This window comes from Buceros rhinoceros, unplaced genomic scaffold (assembly GCF_000710305.1).
Source record: "Buceros rhinoceros silvestris isolate BGI_N320 unplaced genomic scaffold, ASM71030v1 scaffold2760, whole genome shotgun sequence".
Lineage (NCBI taxonomy): Eukaryota > Metazoa > Chordata > Aves > Bucerotiformes > Bucerotidae > Buceros > Buceros rhinoceros.
Window position 1 is genome coordinate 10,374 of NW_010391095.1, and position 18,877 is coordinate 29,250.

At 46.0% G+C, this 18,877-nt stretch overlaps 1 protein-coding gene across 1 annotated transcript in view; it reads left to right on the top strand.

Moving 5' to 3' along the window:
- Positions 1 to 580: 580 nt before the first annotated feature.
- Positions 581 to 18,877, top strand: part of LOC104496850 (PDZ and LIM domain protein 1-like) — a 29,404-nt gene continuing 11,107 nt past the window's right edge. Inside the window, exons 1-2 of the mRNA XM_010140031.1 lie at positions 581 to 739; positions 11,728 to 11,812. Coding sequence (XP_010138333.1) covers positions 672 to 739; positions 11,728 to 11,812 — 153 coding nt within the window. The 5' untranslated portion in view covers positions 581 to 671. The remainder of the gene's footprint in view (positions 740 to 11,727; positions 11,813 to 18,877) is intronic.

Below are 18,877 nucleotides of genomic sequence, written 5' to 3' on the forward strand. Positions count from 1 at the left end.
TTGAGATTGATCTCGCTGAAGTCAGTTAGCATCTGTTGCAGCTCTTCCTGGGCAAAACCAGTTTATTTCAACTAAAGAAGCAATCCAAAATCTTGAGCCCAAACCTTTCTTCCAAGGAAGGAAGCATATGTGATCACGATGCAGACAAAGGTGTTTGTGATTGGCATCGGAGCAATGGCTCTGATAATCTTTTCTGCCACCTCTGTTCTTAGAGGTTCAGGCATCTTGACTGTCCTCAGCCCCTTGTGTTTTGGAGAGCTCTTCTCCGTCAAGTGAAAGCCAGAGATGCCTTCTCTATGTCCTTGCTCTCTAGTATAAGGCCAGTTGCTTTGAGTGAAAATACAATTTTTGTAATTTGCATGTTGTCCCCTCCCCAAATTTCTATCTGTGGGTGCTAAAACAGAATCCTTCCCCTAATACTGAGAAGTACCTAAGAGACCCAGACCGAATTCTGCTGAGAATTAGTTTTCAACTCTTTGCTTCCAGGTACCAGTGAGAGAAGCCTTGAGTGCTCCAACTGTTTTTCACATGTTGCTATGGAAAGCTCCTGCCTGGAAAGTCCGTTCACTCTCTTTGTTTTCTCTTAGGTGACTCCAGGTAGCAAAGCTGCAATAGCCAACTTGTGTATAGGAGACCAGATCACAGCCATTGATGGAGTGAACACAGACAACATGACACATCTTGAGGCGCAGAATAAAATCAAGGGCTGCACAGATGAACTAACTCTGACAGTTAGCAGGTACGTTGCTGAGTGAGACTGGGGATGGGGAGAGGGAAGGATGCAAGGTGGACAGTAGCTGTATTTTGGTTTGACAGCAGACCTCTCTGCCTGGCTTGTTTAATTTGACCTCTCAGTGCTTCGCCTGGACAGGTGCTGGCTAGCAAGAGGGAACGGGATTTCAGCCTCTAATCCTAATGCCGCTTGTATTTGCTGCACTTTGACAGTAGGAAAACAATTTCCCAGTGAGAAATTGGCTGATAATATTTGGCAGAATCTGTCAGCCAGAAATCAAAGACAGGGCTCATGAAAACTTAACTCACAGCAGAGGAGGTACAACCAGAGATGACCTTTCTTCCTGTTGCACTAATTTAGAAGTTAAAATATATGGTTGGTTGTTGTCCAAGCTATAAATTGCTGAGTATCTGCCATGCACAGACTCAGAAAGGTTGTATATTTGGGGGCCTGTTGATCAAACAGCACTGACAGTGCTAAACAGTGATGACCCAGGGTGCATCAAGGTGCCTGTCAGTCATCAGTCTCTCTGAGTCCTGAAAAAACTAAAGGAAGCTGACAGCTGAGCTGTCACCAGTGTAGAGCATGGGCCAGCTTCAGTCTTCCCACCGTCTTGAGCTGCAGAGCAATGGACAGCTTCACTTTCCCCAGCCATGCTTTGTTCTTGGGCCATCTTTGTACAGAGAAGAAATGAAGACTGGGAAGGGAGGAGTCTGCTCTGCATTGACCCATTTCTTTCTTAAAGGAACTAGAGCCTGTTTTTTTTGAGGGTGCTGAGGATTTATCCCTCCTCTTGGTTTGAGTGGCAGCTGTGGGTACCAGCATTTCTTGAAGTCAGATGGGAGATGCAGTGTGGCATTTCTAGTTGCTCCAAAGTGAGTTTTTCATGTGACCACCTTCCTGCGACCACCTTCCTGCAGAGCGATTGTCCATCACAGCAGATGTAGGGGAAATGCTTTCAGAAGGAAAGCATTTTCAGAAAGCACGCCTTAAATGACACAGTAGTCCAGTTGTCAGGGCTTTTCTGTGATAAAGAAGTCTTTTACCACAGCTTGGACAGTGCCAGGAGTTTAGCAGGCCTTTAAGCACGCCTTAAATGACACAGTAGTCCAGTTGTCAGGGCTTTTCTGTGATAAAGAAGTCTTTTACCACAGCGTGGACAGTGCCAGGAGTTCAGCAGTCATTTCCCCCTTCAGGGAGAGATGATGGGTCTTGGCCAAAAATAGCCTGACAATTCATTGAGGGAATTCACAGGGGGAAGAACGGAGCATAGTGCAGGCAGCGTGAGTGGGTGGGAAGCATTGCAGCAGCCTGTTAGCCCCAGAGTTTCTCATACTGGCCTCTACCTTGGCAGCGTGGACAGTGCCAGGAGTTCAGCAGTCATTTCCCCCTTCAGGGAGAGATGATGGGTCTTGGCCAAAAATAGCCTGACAATTCATTGAGGGAATTCACAGGGGGAAGAACGGAGCATAGTGCAGGCAGCGTGAGTGGGTGGGAAGCATTGCAGCAGCCTGTTAGCCCCAGAGTTTCTCATACTGGCCTCTACCTTGGCAGCCTGTAATCTTCCTGCAAAGGAGTGCTTCTTTTTATCTCCAAAATATCCGGCTGCTTGACTTAGCAAAGTAGTGCCATGTGGTTCTGGCTGGAAGAGAGGAGGGGAGGCAAGGGCTCTTTCAGCCTGCGAGCAAGCTCACTCTTACAGATCATTGAGTCTGTAAAATGTGTTTGCTAATGTTAATTACAAAGTCGTTAACTTTATAGCTACCCCATGCACGTTTCATCAGCCTTGCGTGTGGAAGCTGCCCAGGGAGAGTTTTTTTGCTGGATGTGCAGCTGTGTGAAACCATGCAGGGGCCTTGAGTTAGCACAGCCCAACTCTTTCTAGATGCCCTTTCAGTGAGGTAGCATGAATGTGTGTTGGATGCTTCTGCTGCTCTACCAATCAATGAGAACTGCTGACATACTGCCCAAGGAACGTGTCAAGACTGTGAGGATGTAAAAACAGTGATCTGATTACTTATCCACTTTAGGATATACCCATTACTACCCATTGCTCTATGTAAAATCCGTTTTAGATTATTTTAGGGGACTTCAACTCTTTGGTCTTCCTCCTTCTTTGGGAGTAAAGTTCTGCTTACACAAGAATTGCTTACTTGTTGGAGACTTGATAGCTGCTAGACATGGGTTTATATTGGGGAATATGATACAGCAGGAAGCTTTCTCAGAGGAGAAAGCTCTTTAATGACAAGAGACAGAAGTGTGCATCATGTGGTCTTTCCTGGTTGTACTCTGTTGAGAATATTTTATCCCTAGCACCCAGCTGTCTCATTCTGGGCTCCCATAACTGTGATGTCCCAAATGCAGCTGGAATTGGTGGTCAGAAATGATATGAATTCATTGTTGCTGAGGCTGGAGCCCTTCTTTACTTGGCAGTCTAAGGCCAAGACCTGAAAATGGAATATCTTTAGAAGAGGCCTGGAGAGTTGACAAAGCCATTTTTAAAACAGTTGGAGACCATGCTTCATCTTTCTGCTCAACTCACGGTAGAGAAAATGGCTGAGGAAAACAGACTCTGGGTCAGTGGTGAGCCGTTCTCTGTGAAGCGGGGAAGAGCATTACTGTGATGGGGGAGAGGGTGGAAGGTACCTGGTAAAATAAGTGCCACCTGTGCAGGTGGTATGGCTTGAGCTTCCTGAAGCTTGGTGGGCCAAACTCTGTCAATAAGGCTTGACCATATAGTTAGTGAGGAAGGCTGACATTACAATCAGGTCAGAGCTGGGCAGAGCTTTTCTCTGTGAGTAGTTGCCTGAGTATGAAAAGGAAAGGATATCATTGCACTTCAGCACCACCAACTCTTGGGTCTGATCTCCGTGCTCTGCAGTTGTAGCTCGTGAGCTTAGTTGTACTAAGTAGCCGTGCTAGCAAGGACCACTGCTCTGGCAGAGCATCAGCTCTGTGCACTGGAGCACCACACACAGCTGGTGCTGAGGATGTGCCCAGCTGTCCCAGGTTTTCCCAAAGTCTTCCAGTCCTCCTTTTCTACTTACTGTCATAGAGATGTCTTGTGAAAGCATAAATCCGTAGTGATTTTTAACTTCATATCTGATGAATTTTCAATGATTACTCATTTAAATGTTTACCTGTATAAAATACTCTCTAACCTGCATTCAGGGTGGCAGTAAGATTGTGCCAGGAGGGAATTTAGGCATGGGTCTGAGCTCACATCAGGTGTTTCAGTTCTGCCAAAGAGTCAACACCATTGTGACAAGTGGAGACTTCACTTGTGACTGTGCTGTGAATTCCAAAAGTGCACATAGGTTGAAGAGGAGACCAGGTGAATTAATGGAAGACAAATCTCTACAGGATATTAATATACCACGGCAGTATCTCTGCTGCGGAAAACCCTTAACCTGCAAGTAACTGGATGCTGGGAGAGTGTTTTAGGGAAGTATTGTGCTGTGTTTGTCATCTTTTGTGCTCTTCTGTGGACCAAAATAAACTTTATATGTTCTGCAAATATGTAACCCTCTTCTCTTTAAATGGTAGTCAAGCGGTTAAGATGTCTTCATGCTTGGCTGTACTAATGATTATTTAAGAGGAGCATAAATGTAGAGAATTGGAAGGACCTCAGCACTTCTGGTAAAGGAAATGTTGTTTGCACTGTGTACTTGATAGTGAATATCAACAGCATTCCAATGTTTCCTGTTTCGGTATTTTCCTTAATGATGGCAACAGTCCAAAAATATTTCAGATCAGATTGTAGGCAGGAAATCTAGTCTAACACATGTCACCATTAAAAATGGATCAAATTACTGCCTGAGGAAACACTGCCTAGTCTGCTTTTTCACCCAAAGGTGCAAATCTGTTGATTTCCTAGGATTTAAAACCCCACAAATTGCTTTTTCTGAATATGCTTTTCTAAGTGGCACTGCCGAGTGTTTTGCTGTTTGATGTGTGAACAGAGTCAAAATGGTGTATTTTCTGCCTTGAAAGTGTGTGTTCAACAATGTTGGCACATGCACCAAGTTCCTCCTGAAGTTAGCGTGTCTAGGAGTTCCCCGCTCTTTTCTGGGCCTGTGTTTGTTCATTCATTTCCCTTGTTGTTTCAGGCTAGAGAGTGCTCTTAAAAATGCAGTTCCCAAGAAACCAAAGTAGAGGTTCCATTACCGTCTTCAGCAGTGTAAAATCAAGCTCTGCATCATGGTTTTGATGATAGACACAGAAAGACTGACCTACGGCAGACTGCGTGCTTCAGTCTCAAAACTCAAAACCACCTGACTGCTAAACTGAGAAATTTCGCAGGTAGATTTTTGAGCTTCTGCCATTCATAGAGATAATTAATCACAGGATGGTAGGAGTTGGAAGAGACTTCTGGAGATCGTCTAGTCCAACCCCCGTGCTAAAGCATGTTCACCTAGTGCAGGTTGCACGGGATCATATCCAGGCAGGTTTTGAGTACCTCCAGAGAAGGAGACTCCATGACCTCTCTGTGCAGCCTGTTCCAGTGCTCCATCACCCTCAAGTAAAGAAGTTTTTCCTCATGTTCCGGTAGAACTTCTTGTGGGGGCAGAGAGGTAGTTGAGTATGCAGGTTTCCCTCGAGGGGTGCATCATGGCCATACACATCCTTGAGGTTGTTGGGCTTCTGGGTCTCATCTTGGAAGGTGGCCAAGGTCCATTTGGTGTTGCTCTGGTTGGTCTGGCTTACTCCCCAGTTGGGTGTGATGGCATGAGCCATTTTTGTGCCATTTTGGATCCTGCTTCCCTGAGCCCTTCAGTTTAATCCATCTTCCTGACAGGTGGATTCCAACCCTCCTTAACAGGTTATAGCCATCAAAGAATGTCTTATTGTCTTAAAAGCTAAAAAATTTGTGATGGCACCAGTCACATAGCCAGAAGTTGATAGGCGTTATTCCTCAATTTCTGGCTGCCCCCTTTCCTCTGGAGGAAAAGATAACTTGGGCACCAGTATTTTTCACTTGCACCCCCAGGGCTTTACAGTCTTCCTTGATTCTGCCCAGGTTCTGGCTTGCAGTGTCATTCATGCTTACATGGAAGAGTAACAGTGGACAGCAGTGGTGCTCTTCACAAGTTGTGGCACCCTCTCAGCAATGTCTCAGATCTTAGCTCCTGGATAGCAGCATACCTCTTGTCTGTCCCTGTCAGGTTTTGGATCTTAAATCTTTGAGCAGAGCTGTTCTTTCTTTTTTCAGTTAGGATGTGTACTTTGTTGCACTGACATTTTAGGTTTGAGCAAAGCCTCCCCCCAGGCTTCACCCCTTCCAGGCACACCTCTGGCTTTCCTTTAAGCAAGGGAGTAGGCAGCAAGATGCATACATCCTGGAGAAAGCTATCAACTTCCTTTGGAAACCTAGTATACTTTGTATATACGCTTGCTCTGCAAAGAGCGCTCAAAGGGAAGGCTCAGGAGGAACAAGTTCTCCTACCACAAAATTTACCTGATAGCCAAAAGATCCAGGTATCACTGATGTCAGTTGTAATGCTCACAATGAATTTGACACACAGCTCTGTGTAACTGTACGTGCAGATCAAAACAGACAAATGTTCATTGCTGCACAGGTGGAAACTTACTTCTGAAACAAATGGCTCTTTGCCTGTGGCTTTAGTCACCAAATAGGTGCTGGAACTGCGCTCATATGCAGCCCTGAGCAATTCAAATGTAAAGTGTGTGTTTATATGGCTTTTTTTTAACAAAGTACAAGTGTTCCTACAGTGAATCTGCCCTTCCTTGCACCTCTGGAGGCAGGTTGGGGCTGGTAATAACAGAAGAGTATTTATGAAAAGGGATTGCAAACTTGTAATCTCTTGTTCTGCTCCTATTGTCCTTTTCTTCAAACTTTAAGCTGCTTTTCTGCAGCTCTGCTGCCAGCGTATAATGAGTTAATGCACCTTTTTTGTTTACAAAGCAGTCTGTTACTTAGCTAAAAGTGATGCCAAGGAATGAAGCTATCTATGTATTTGTTCTTTTGAAAGTGCTAGGATCAGGGAAGTCTGATCTGCTATCAGCATGCCTTCAATGCATTGTCAGAAAGGATCATGTGTAGATGCTTATGAAGAAGTTGACAGCATGTGTGTGATGTCATCTGCATTTTATTTGGCAGGTTCAGTTGTGCTCTTGTTTCATCCATGTGTTCCCAAGTTTCAGCCATGGGGACGAGTTGCATAAAGCCACAATAGGCTCGAATTTGTGTTCTAGGAAGTTGGTGGAATCTGTTGACTCATTAGGTTTGCTTTTTTGCTTCCCTGCCAAGAAGAGTTTTCCAACTCTGTCATCTTACTAATAATTCTTTTGGCCCTGTGAAAAGCCTGATGCTCTGTGCGCATCTATATAAGGTCAGGCAGATTGCCTGGCTCTCCACGGCAGCTTACAACCTCTCCACGGCTGCTATAGTGCTCCCAGCACTCCTGGGTTCACGCCGGCAGCTTTTACTAATGATTGGCATGTTCAAAGTCATTTTGGCAAGTCAAGCTTGGTATTTGTTGTGTTTTTACAGCTTATTTGGTGGGGCAAAAGTTGTTAACTTTGTAGCTGCCCTTTTATATTTTGTGGTGTATGAAGAGACGTGAAATGCAAGGAGCAGAGGGCTATACGTGAAGAAATGAGTTTGGGTCTTCTTGTCTCAGGAAGGTGTGACTGGCATTGCTGTTAGAATTGGCAATGGGCTGCATGTAGCCCAAATACAGCTTTGCTTGCCAAAGTGAATACGTCCATTAATGGGTGGTTGCTAAAAGTGACTGCTCATGTTTAAATCCAAGGGCATGTGCTTTGCAGCTGTTGTAGCAAAAGACTGATTAAAAGGTACTTTTCTGGTAGCCTTAAAGCTCTTGTAGTCTCAAAACATTGTTAAAATGCCTGTCTAAAACTCTGAGGAGGGTTGAAAGAGGAATTCTTTAGATCTTTCCTCATTTTTCAGCTAGCAAACTTTGTTGCGCAAGGACCTTCTCTAGCTGTATGGATTTGGTTGCTGCTCTGGTATCTTAGTTGTTTCCCTCCCAGTAATTGAAATGGGAATGTAAATGTGCCTCTCACCTTTACACAACTTCTTTACAGTTGCTGGTGCACAGAATTAGACCCTTGTTTTCCAGCTCTCAATTTTGCCTCAAAGCTAAGGCCCAGCTCTGCACGCAAAGCATTGACAGCAACATCTAGGCTCTTGTAATGTTTATGTTATACCATGTTCAAGCCAAGTTTCATCAAAAATGTTGTATTTTGTAAATACCTCCCCAGATTCCTGCCTTGACTTGCATGCCGTTTCCTTCCTCCCCTTCCTACTGTTTCCTCCCCATTCAAATTAGCATCAGAGAAATTTCTTGGTCTCTGCCTAAATGAAACAGCAAATGGATGGCTCGTTCCCTGGCCTGTCTTGGTTGCTGTCTCTCTTGTAGTAAGGAACTAGCATGGAAATGTAAACTGCAAATGTGACAAAGATTGTGTATCCACATGCCTGCAATTAATTTACCTGGCACATGTTTCCAGGCTTGTTCCAGTGTCATGGTTTTGTCTTCTCTTTCTGCACTATTTGAGCGTTGCTCCTGCTGGAGTCTCATTTGAAAGAATGTGCCTTCAAAACCATATTCTAAAGTAACTATTCATCAATTTAAGCAGTAGTCTGTGAGATCCCGTGGGGATGCCAAAGCCTGCTGGTTTTCAGTGAAGACAGGGTGTGGTTCCCCAGCAGGCTGTTGGACATCCAGCCCTGTCACCACTAGAGAGGCAGGTCTGGCAGCCCTGCTAGTGTGGCTGTGCTCTGAGGCAAGGCTACTGCCTCAGCAAGGGGAGCATGGAGGCAGTTTTGTGGCTGGAGGTCATCTTCTCTAGATCTGAAGAAAATCCTCCAGAAAGCCACTACAGTCCTAACAGTAACAGCCTGCTGTGAACTGAAGGCACTATCACTGAGCCTGGGTTTGAGCTGTCTGCTCCAATGCCTGTCCTCTGCTTCATATAAATGAGATATAAACACGTACGGATAGGATATAAACATGATGGGTCTATCCAATCCACCCTATCATCTGTGTCTTGTGCCCACACTTCCCAGCCTTTCAGAAGGTAACTCCTGAGCCAGCTGTGGGACATAAAGTGAACTTTCGGGTGCTATTTTTCTTTCTCCTGCCACATTTCAGTGAAAGTGCAGGCGATGACACTAACATGAGAGCCAGGAAACCATTGCCGAGAGCTGGGACCATAACAGTCCCACCGACGACCTGTGGGCTCCACAGGCATTGTGGTGGGATGGGGCATGCTTCTTAAAAGCCCGCTAGGGAGAGTAAAGCTGTCTCCTCTTTGTGTCTTTGCCAGGCCCATAAATGGGCTGTTGAGAGTGGCTGGAAGGGCTCTGCTGCAGCTGTTGTGAAGACAAAGGAAAGCTTTATCCTTCCAGCCTTAGAGGGACAACTGCACGGGCTATTTAACCTTTGTTTGGATAACTTTTAAACTGGTTCGAAAGTAAAGCCTGGATTGACCTTGCTGCTTCCATTTATATCCAGTGACAGCTCAGAATGGCAGCAGACTGGGAAACAAACTTGTGCTTTTTGCCTTGCTGATAAATAAGGGAGAAAAATCTGGTCAAAAAACCCTATTGGCTGCAGTAGTTGGCCATAGCTCCCTCCCCTACACTGGAGACCAAGGTGCTGTGTCACTGCGGATGCATTGAGTGAGGGGCAGTGGGATGAAAACAAGTCTGGGGTCCTGGGGTCAAGATTTCTGTTCTGTATTCATATATTAGTCTGCTCTGAGCTTAGATTTTCAGTCTGAATAAGGCCTTTTGGTGCTTCTGACTTCTGCAAAAGAAAATGCTACCTCAATAGTACGTAGATCACTGCTAGTGAGAACTGCCACAGGGATGCCTCAGCTAGAAATCAGCTGAAGTGTTTAATGCTCTCTGAACTGCTCTTTCATCTCCAGCCAATGTCCACTTGCTTGCAGCCTGGCTGGCAGGGTGTTTGATTTTCTTATTCTTTGCTGTGTCCTCTGTTGTTCTAGAGGAAATGGACCACCTGGTCCTGGGTGATCTCCAAACACTTTCAAAGAATAATGCTTTGCATTGGTCAATTGCCTGCTCCCCTCTGCAAACACAGTTTTCAAGTACGAAATACAGCCATTCCAGAGATGGCTGTGACTTTGTCACGCTTGATACTCATAATCTGTGTAAAATCACTGGTTCCTCAGGCACCTTAAAGCACAGGTTGCCAGAAGCAAGGAGGGAATATCTGTTTTATACTCACTGGGATATGTTGTGCATCCAGTAATGGCAACTGTTGAGACAAGATAATGATCATTTTGGCATTGTTCCGATTCCACACAGCTGTAACACTCATATTTATTAGCCTGTGTGTGCCCCGGCTTGCCAGACTCCAGGATTTGGGTGACACAGGTTGTCATGTATCAGCACTGCAGATGAGCCCACGGGGGCCATAACCTGGAGTCAAAGGTTTGCTGTACCTGAAAGCTTGTAGAGGATGATATCTGGTGTGACCTGTGTCTTTGTACTTTCCTGTGAAAGGAGGTACAGCACAGCAGACTTCATTCGGGTTTCTTCTGTGTAAAATCCAGACTGCAATAGATGCAATAGCGTGTCAGTAAAATTTCTCCTCATCCCTGAGTGAGCATGCTGCTGCCCATCTCCTCCCGCTGAGCTACCTTATGGTTGTCAGTATTAAAATGCTATTTACACAGCAAATGTTTGGGATATAAATGTGCATCACAGTTAAGCATGAGCTGTTTAAAACATGTCCTGACCTTGGAGGGCTTTTAGAAGAATGGTGTAGACCAGATTGAATTTGTCGTGGGTAGCTCTACACCGTGTTTCTCCATACTTGTCAGTTTTATAAGACTTTCTGTTGAAAGTTTCTTTCCAGTTATCCAGTTAATTCTCAGTGGAAGCATTCCTGTTTTGCTAACTAAGTACTTAAATTGTAGCTGGCCCTGGACCCACAAGTATCTCGGAAGTACATCTATCTATCTGCAGTTGCAGATTCTACAAAGGGCTCCTGTCAAAACAGGACATGGTTTTCAAAATTCATCCTGAGGGTTTATCAGCCATCTGGTTGCCGCATGATGCAATGTTTAGCATTGAACAACTGTTTTCTTTCGGTGATACTGCAGCCACTCATTCCCTACTATTAAAAGTTTGGGAAAAGTGGCACTGTTTAGTTAATCCGAGATGCTAACTTCTGTCTGTACTTCTGAGAAATGTAGGTAGCATATGTTTCCCACAAAGTATCTCAAGCAAATCTACTTCTTCCTCACCACTTGTTTGTCTGTTGTTCTTTGGGACATAGCAAAACTCCGGAATGACGATGGTGAATGTGGTTGATTTCGGTCACAGATCGTGACTTGTGTTTCAGAGTGTGAGTACTTGGGTCAGACCACAGGTCAGCAGAGGTTATGTAGACTTTCTCTGACGCATAATGTCATCTCAGTCCTTAGTCCCATTGCAGACTTGGACTTTTTTTTCTAATAATTCCCCAAGGCCTCTGTTTGTTCAGCGTGGATACCAGTGTATACATAGGAAGAAAATTCCGGAGACCGAAACCAAAAAATATTTTTAGCTTATCCAAGGCAGCCCAGCTTCAAGAACAAAATGGCTACCCAAGAAAGCCAAAGCACTCGGTAACCTAAACTGTCCAACTTAATTAATTAAAGGATCTGTGTCTCAGAGATTTCTCCAGCTTCTGCCATTGGGTGACCCCCAACTCTACTGCCCGGGTTGGAGCCCATGCTTGATATGTCACCATTGGGGTCCCAAAGGATGGCAGTCCCAGGACAGTCACTGCTGAGATCCTGTCTTTCTCCAAGGAACTCATAAAACATAACTGAGTCTAGATTCCTCCTGATGTGGATAGTGCTATGTGTAAGAAAACCAAAAGCCTGGAGAAATATTTGGAAAATTGATGAGCTTCAAGTCTTTTAATAACAATAACAATGATGCTCAAGAGATGAAAGCAGATTAACTATTCAAAATTTGTATGTTGCAGAACAGAGTCAAAAGTCTGGTCGCCACTTGTAAATGAGGAGGGGAAAACACATCCTTATAAGATGAATCTGGCCTCTCAGCCACAGGTAAGTAATGGAATATCTGCATGTCTTGTTTCTACTTACTCCTTTCTGACCTTGGAGCCGTTTCTGACCTGATCCTCCAAGGAACTGAGCATGTGTCACTCTGTTGGTCAAATTTGGGATAGCACCACGCCCCATACCTCGTAGAAATCACTTGGCCTTCAGCAACAGACTCCTTCTCTCATGGCCAGAAGCAAGCCGCTGAGGAGAGCTAGTCGGATACATTGCCAAGGGTAAGCTGCTTGGCTTGGAGGTGTGGTCTCCCGCCATCTGCATGCTCACACTACTTTAGGGCACAGAAGGTACTGTAGAGGTGTGGCTCAATAAATCATTGCTACTGTTGCTAAGCCTGTTGATTTTCATAGGTAAGAAAGGTCTTGAGAGGAGAGGAAAACAATCCACTCTTAGTGTTTTCTTCTGGAGTTGTTTTTGTTGTTTTGTTTTTCTTCTTACTAGCATTCTAGTCATGAAGAATGTGGAAGAGAGACACACACCAACCTTTTGTATTTTTATCTGTGGGGCATATCTTGCAGCCTCTATCTGGGAGGTTGGTTTTGTAACCTTTTGGCAGCCTTACTTCATTGGTCTGCTCCCTCTGTCAGGTAAATGTAGTCATAACAGTGACCTGTGCAAAGGCATTTCCTGGGTGAGGTCAAGAGGATTACACTGCACAAATCTACAATAACTGCACTAAAATCAATGGCATTTCTGTGGATTTTCACTGGGGCAGTGACATGGATTCTGCCCCTAGCACACATCCCGTGTGAGTCTTTCTAGCAAAATAAGTAGCAATAAATCTAGCTTGACTTTACAGTTGATTAAGTGCTAATATGTCTGTCTAGATTGGAAAGGACCTGAACCTAAAGTGGCACATGTGCAGCAACACCGTTCCCAGACCTTCGCCTGGGATCTGTCCATACTCTCGTGCCAAGCTGCTATGTGTTGCTTGGCTTGGGAGTGTGGTGCGGCATTCTCCAGCAATTTCATAACTCAGCCAAGGCACAGCACGAGAACGAGCCATTTGGACTTAGGCTGGGCTGGGACTGTGCACTGACACCTGTCTGTGATGCTGTTGAGCTGAGAGCTGGTCTATGTCTTCTGCTGCCCAAGCTCTGAAGATGTTCTGCTGCAAACCTTGAGACTTGGGGCTTATCTCTTGCCAAAGAAGTGAGGCAGTTTGCACTGAGGTTTTGCTGTAAGGCTGCAGAGGGCTATTGTTTAATTTAGCAGGAGACCTGATCCTGGAGACCAAGTCCCTAACCCAGCCATTAACCAGAATTTAGCTAAATGCCCCAGATTTACACCTAGGGTTAACACATGCCAGGCAGGAGTTTAGCATAGCTCACTAAGCTTAGTTAACTGCAGCAAGAAACCTGCTGCTGCAGCCCCCTTGTCACTTAGCTGCACCGTCATAACACTTTTTCCCCGAGTCCAGCTTAGATCACTGGATAGACATCCACTGCTGGTCAAGTACTAAACATAGGCTGGTTTAGTTAACTGATGTCAGCTCTTATCTAAAATCGTTTTCTGTGGCAGCTTTAACTCTAATCAATGTCCCTCCTTTAGTCAGCTGCCTTTTGGGTGGAATGCTTCTTACGCGAGTCAGCCCTGGCCTGTTGTAGAGAGCCTACTGCAACTCAGTAAGAAACATGGGTGAGAGGCACTAACCTTAATTCTAGTCTTTAACTTACAGGTCATGCCCTGCTTTCTTAAATCCAAGTAAAGGTCATCACGAAGGTCAGACTTACAGGATTTGTTAATAATACTGGTAGTGGAGTGCATCCCCTCCTAAACCTACCCTTAGTCCTAATCTTGGTTCTAACTCTGGCAATTTTACAAATACTCAGGTGCTGCCAGTTCCTAAGTGTGGCACAACTGGATTTGTTGATACCAACCTGTAACTGATTTCAGCAGTAAAAATTGGTGAAAAGAAAGATTCTTGTTGCAAACCTTATCTCTGAGCAGTGACCTTTGTCTTAATCATAGAATCACAGAATCATCTGGTTGGAAGAGACCTTTAAGATCATCCAGCCAAACCGTTCACCCTGCACTGCCAGAGTCCCTAGACCATGTCCCTCAGCACCACACCCACACAGCTTTTAAACACCTCCAGGGATGGGGACTCCACCACCTCTCTGGGCAGCATGTACCAATGCTTAATGACCCTCCCTGTAAAGAAATTTTTCCTGATATATAACCTAAATTTCCCCTGACTCAACTTAAGGCCATTTCCTCTCATCCTGTCATTCGTAACATGGGAGAAGAGACGGACCCCACCTCCCCACAACCTCCTGTCAGGTAGTTGTAGAGAGCAATAAGGTCTCCCCTGAGCCTCCTCTTCTTCAGACTAAACAATTCCAGTTCCCTCAGCTGCTGCTCATAAGACTTGCTCTCAGATTCGTCACCAGTCTTGGTGCCCTTCTCTGAACCTGTTCCAGCACCTCAATGTCCTTCTTGAAGTGAGGGGCCCAAAACCGGACACAGTACTCAATGTGTGGCCTCACCAGTGCCAAGTGCAGGGGGACAATCCCTTCCCTGCTCCTGCTGGCCACACTAGTGCTGATACAAGCCACGATGGCATTGGCCTTCTTGGCCACCTGGGCACACTGCTGGCTCCTATTCAGCTGCTGTTGACCAGCACCCCCAGGTCCTTTTCTGCTGGGCAGCTTTCCAGCCACTCTGACCCAAGCCTGTAACATTGCCGGGGGTTGTTGTGACCCAAGTGCAGGACCCGGCACTTGGCCTTGTTGAATTTCATACAACTGGCCTTAGCCAATCTGGCACTAGGAATTAACTATTGCTTAAAAATAAGGCTTTGACCCCTTATGATGGCCGATTTTATCTTCTGGTGTCAAAGGAACATTCCAGTTCTCAAAGAAGTCTTGCCTTTCTTCACTTCCTTAGCAGGAAATAAATTAAGTCATTTGCAGTGGCCTACCTGAGTGGTGCTTGCTGTTTTTCAGGCATGGAACTTTCCTTTAAAGGGCTTTGCCTGCTGCATATTGAAGCAGAGGAATTCAGCAGTGTGAGGGAAGATGTATGTCTCATATTTCCAAACCACAAGCTCCCATTTACACTTCCTGCTTAACAGTGCCTGAACATCCTAGTCCACTTTGCCAAGGATGAGTGTCATGAACACCATCAAGTTTTAAGAGTTGTTTGGTTGGTGTTTTTTTTTTTTCCAAATACACACCCGTTTCCTCTCTCAGTAGCTGACTACAGCAAGCGAGGCTTGTGGCGAGGTCTGTCTGCTAGGAGCATGATGTCAGTGGAGCATGCCGACTCCTGCCAGAGCCGTGGCAAGCATCAAGCCAAGTCACTCTGGGGCCGTGTCTTTGCAGCGTCACCAGAGATTTCAGCCAGGCCTGCTGCAAATCATCATCATCAGAGTGCAGAAGTTTCTGAGCGTATGTATACCAGCATGGCAAACTGCTATGAATTTTACCACAGATGCTGAGCCCATTTTTCCAAAAGGGTTGGTAGAAGCTGAGAGTAGAGCCCAGTCTTTGTAGGCAGTGCTGTCTGAGCTATTCAGGTTTTTCTAACTCACTCGCCAGTGAAAACAATACGTTTGCTTTCCTTGGCAACAGTCTTCTGCAGAATGCCTATTAATTCACTTACCAAATAAAACAGGACATACTGAGCCCAAGTGGCTCATTTAAGACCTGATCCAGGGTCCTCTCAAGATATTTTTCGCTGTTTTTGTGCACAGCTCTTCGAATGCGGAAATGTAATCATACATGTGAATAGACTTACTTTGGGCTCAAAAAAAAAATAGGTTTGAAACATTTGCTGTAGAAATTGGACTGCAATGATTCAAATAAGTTTGCACCTTTCCTAAAATTAGGTATTTTCATGTTGCCATGCCTACCTTCAAGTATCTTAACTGAAATTTCTCACAACACTTGTCCACCTTCTTTTCCTCTTCCCATTTTACTGGTGCAGTTAAATAAATAGATCTTTTGCAAGCTCTTTTGCAGAGAAATTGAATTTCAGTTTGTCTCAAGAACTGTATGACTAGCTACATATTTTAAGATCACCGCTTACAAATTTTTTACCCTATTTGAAGTAGACTTTTTGTTTACTTCTGTAATCCTTTCAGAGGGTGATACTTGGTGAAATGCTGCACCGTCCTCTGGAAGTATTTTCCCTTACTTGGAATGCAAGTTCAAGATGTTGGGAAAATAAAAAGGCATTCCACAGCCTCCCATGCATTCCCTGAAGTCCTGCATCTTAAGACTGACTTCATGGTGTAAGCTGATCTTTGTCCATGAAAGAGCTACAGCCTTTATTATTTTGTTACGATTACCTTTCTAAATCAATGTAAACTGAGTCAAGAGTGATGACAAATTCACATTTCATCAAAAGGTGCAGCAGCTTGTCAGTGGTGATGGCTCAGCAGCTGAGCCAGCTTTGTTTTGGGTGTGACCATAGCAACATGAGGGAAGGAAATGACAGAATCCTCTTAGTATATTTACTCAATTATTTCACTTGCACTTCTCACCCATATCCTAAGGGTGATCACTTAATGTCATTTTCCCATCAAGAGCTTTTCCTCACTGCAGTGGGAAAGATTAAAACAACATGTCTGCTTCCTCTCCCTTCTGCTTAATGTTTCTCAAGAAAAGTGATCACAGCAAGAGAGAACTAGTTACTTGGTGATAAAAGTAATTTTATTCCTTATGACACCAGAGAGCAGCATAACTTTCAGACTCTGCCATGCTCTCTGGTGACCCTGGGCCAGGCATTAAGCTCTGGACCCACGTACTGGTGTGTGTGGCTGTATTGCCCCTTGGTAAAATGAACAACAAAACTCGTTATCAGGTGAGCTGAGAAAGACCAGCTTTGAGGGTGGTCAACACCGGGACTGTCTCCAAAAAAGCTTGTCCAGCTCCTTGAAGGCCACACACCCCATTTGCAGCAAGGCACAGTTATTAATGTCACTGCTTAAGAGTGTCAGTGAAAATGCTTTGTTTTGAGATGAACAGATCAGCTCTTCTTAACCACAGAAGTTACGGCCTTTCAACTGTGAGGATGTTTTGGGTTCTCTTTAAATGAGGAGTAAGCTCCAGACACGCAGATAGAGGAGCTATGGAGGTGAATCAGGGTATTAGAGGGATGACACAGACAGCCACTTCTGCCTTCCCAAGGCTTCTTGCGAGTGCTTGTCCCGTCCTCATCCTTGTCCTTGCAGAGTGATGTCATTGTTTCTGTCTTGTGTATTTTATCTCCTTGGATACGGAGGAGGCAGGGACCGTAGGACCTGGGGGTGTGTGTGTGGCTGACTTGGCCTTTGATAAGGCCATGCATGTGTGGGCAGTGCTTGAAGCAATAGGTATGTAAAGTAACAACATCGTGTTTCAAATGAGGGAACTGCGCTGGCATATCGCGACCTGCTGTTTTCGGTTAAAAGGCGTTACCATATGGATGTGGAATGTGTCAGGGACGTGTGGGGAGAGGATGTGGGAAGCTAGCCCTGTTGTTTTACCCCCCTACAATAATAAAACCCCAAGCCCTTCCTAATTTCTAATCGGATTTCAAAGCATTGCAAAAGATCTTTCCATAGCTGAAAAACCCCAAACAATAACAGAGGGAGAGGTGAAAGTAAAGGCACGTCTTAATACTTGTGATCGCAGCTGATGAAACATAGCATGGGGTAGAGTTTGCCACAAAGATGTCCTCCTGTGAGCCGTTGCTGCACGTCTGGCGTGAGCAGCCTCTCCTCCGGCACGCCGGCTGGGCACAAGCACCACCTTCGCTCCCTGGGCGGCTTCGCAAGGGAGGCCTGGGGGTTTGGCTGCCAGTACCCGCGCTCCTTCCCTGCCTGCGGGACCGGAGTGCTCTTGTTTGCTGAGGTTTGGTTAGCGTCCCGTTTTTCTTAGATCTGAGTAAACATTTGTACTGAGAAATGTTTAATCTTGTTTCCTCTTGGCGTGGCTCTCGAGGTGAGCAATCCAGCATCGCCTGCCCCAAGCCTCCAGGTGCTGACTTGGGAAGCAGAGCTGTCCGTGCTTCTGGGGCCCGGTGGGGCAGCGGTTTTTGCGAGCTTGCTTGGCCTCTTCAGGGGCGTGTGGGGCTGGCGGGGGGTTTGCTTCTCCCTGATGACAGAGTGAATCCTGACTTTGAGAGCTGGAGCTTCAGGAAATAACTACATTGGCCAGTCTCTATGACTCCACACCTGAAATTAGCTATTGATGGCTCTAAGCAGTTCCCCACTCTGTACTCGACCTGCCTTTCCCCTGGGGGCTGTGCGGAGGTGTCCTGGGAAGGGGCAGGGGCAGGCAGGGCAGCAGGGGTGCTGTGGGTGCCTGGCAGTGGGCAATGGCCCACTCCGAGGCCCCCCGGTCCTGCTGGCTGCCTTTAGGCCATGCTGTGGGGAGGGGAAAACCCCACTTAGGGGAAAGGCTTCCTGACCCCTCACGTCTCAGTTTTGTTTATTTAGTGAATACAAAAAGCCTCCGGGTTTTTCCTGTTTCTGGTTGTGGTGAGGTCAGTGTAGCTAGGATGGCCTTGGCCATGTCACTGTTTTGTGGGTGGGACCCAAGAGCCTACCCTCACCCCAGACTGCCCCCAGCATGTCCAAGGACACGTGGGGCCATCCAGGTGGCTTTGTGCCCTTGGTGACTGGGCAGTGTCCCAGCTCAGCTGATAGAGGTGGCTCGCCCTGGGCTGTCTGTCCATCTGTTTGTCTCACCGACAGCTGGAAATCTCCCTGGAGTCTCAGACCCTCGTTCCCAGGATGAGTGGGTCCCGTGGTGGTAGCCATGTCCATCTCTGGTGCACAGTGAGGAGAAAGCAGCTGCCCACACCATGAGCCGCTGGCTGACCCCGGGTGTGTAGGTGACGGCTGACGTAGTTGTGGGGATTTCACAGGCTGGCCTTCAGCGTCACCAAACATGGCCCGGTGTGAGTGAGATGAGAGAGAGGAAAGGGCCATTGTTTTCCCAGATAATTCCCCATGACGTAGCCTGCAGCTGGTGCGGTAGGAAATAATGATCTCCTTCCTGCTCTAGCGTGGGGTCATTTTCCCTATCCTCACAGCCTGGCACTATGGCTGGTGGCTCCCTG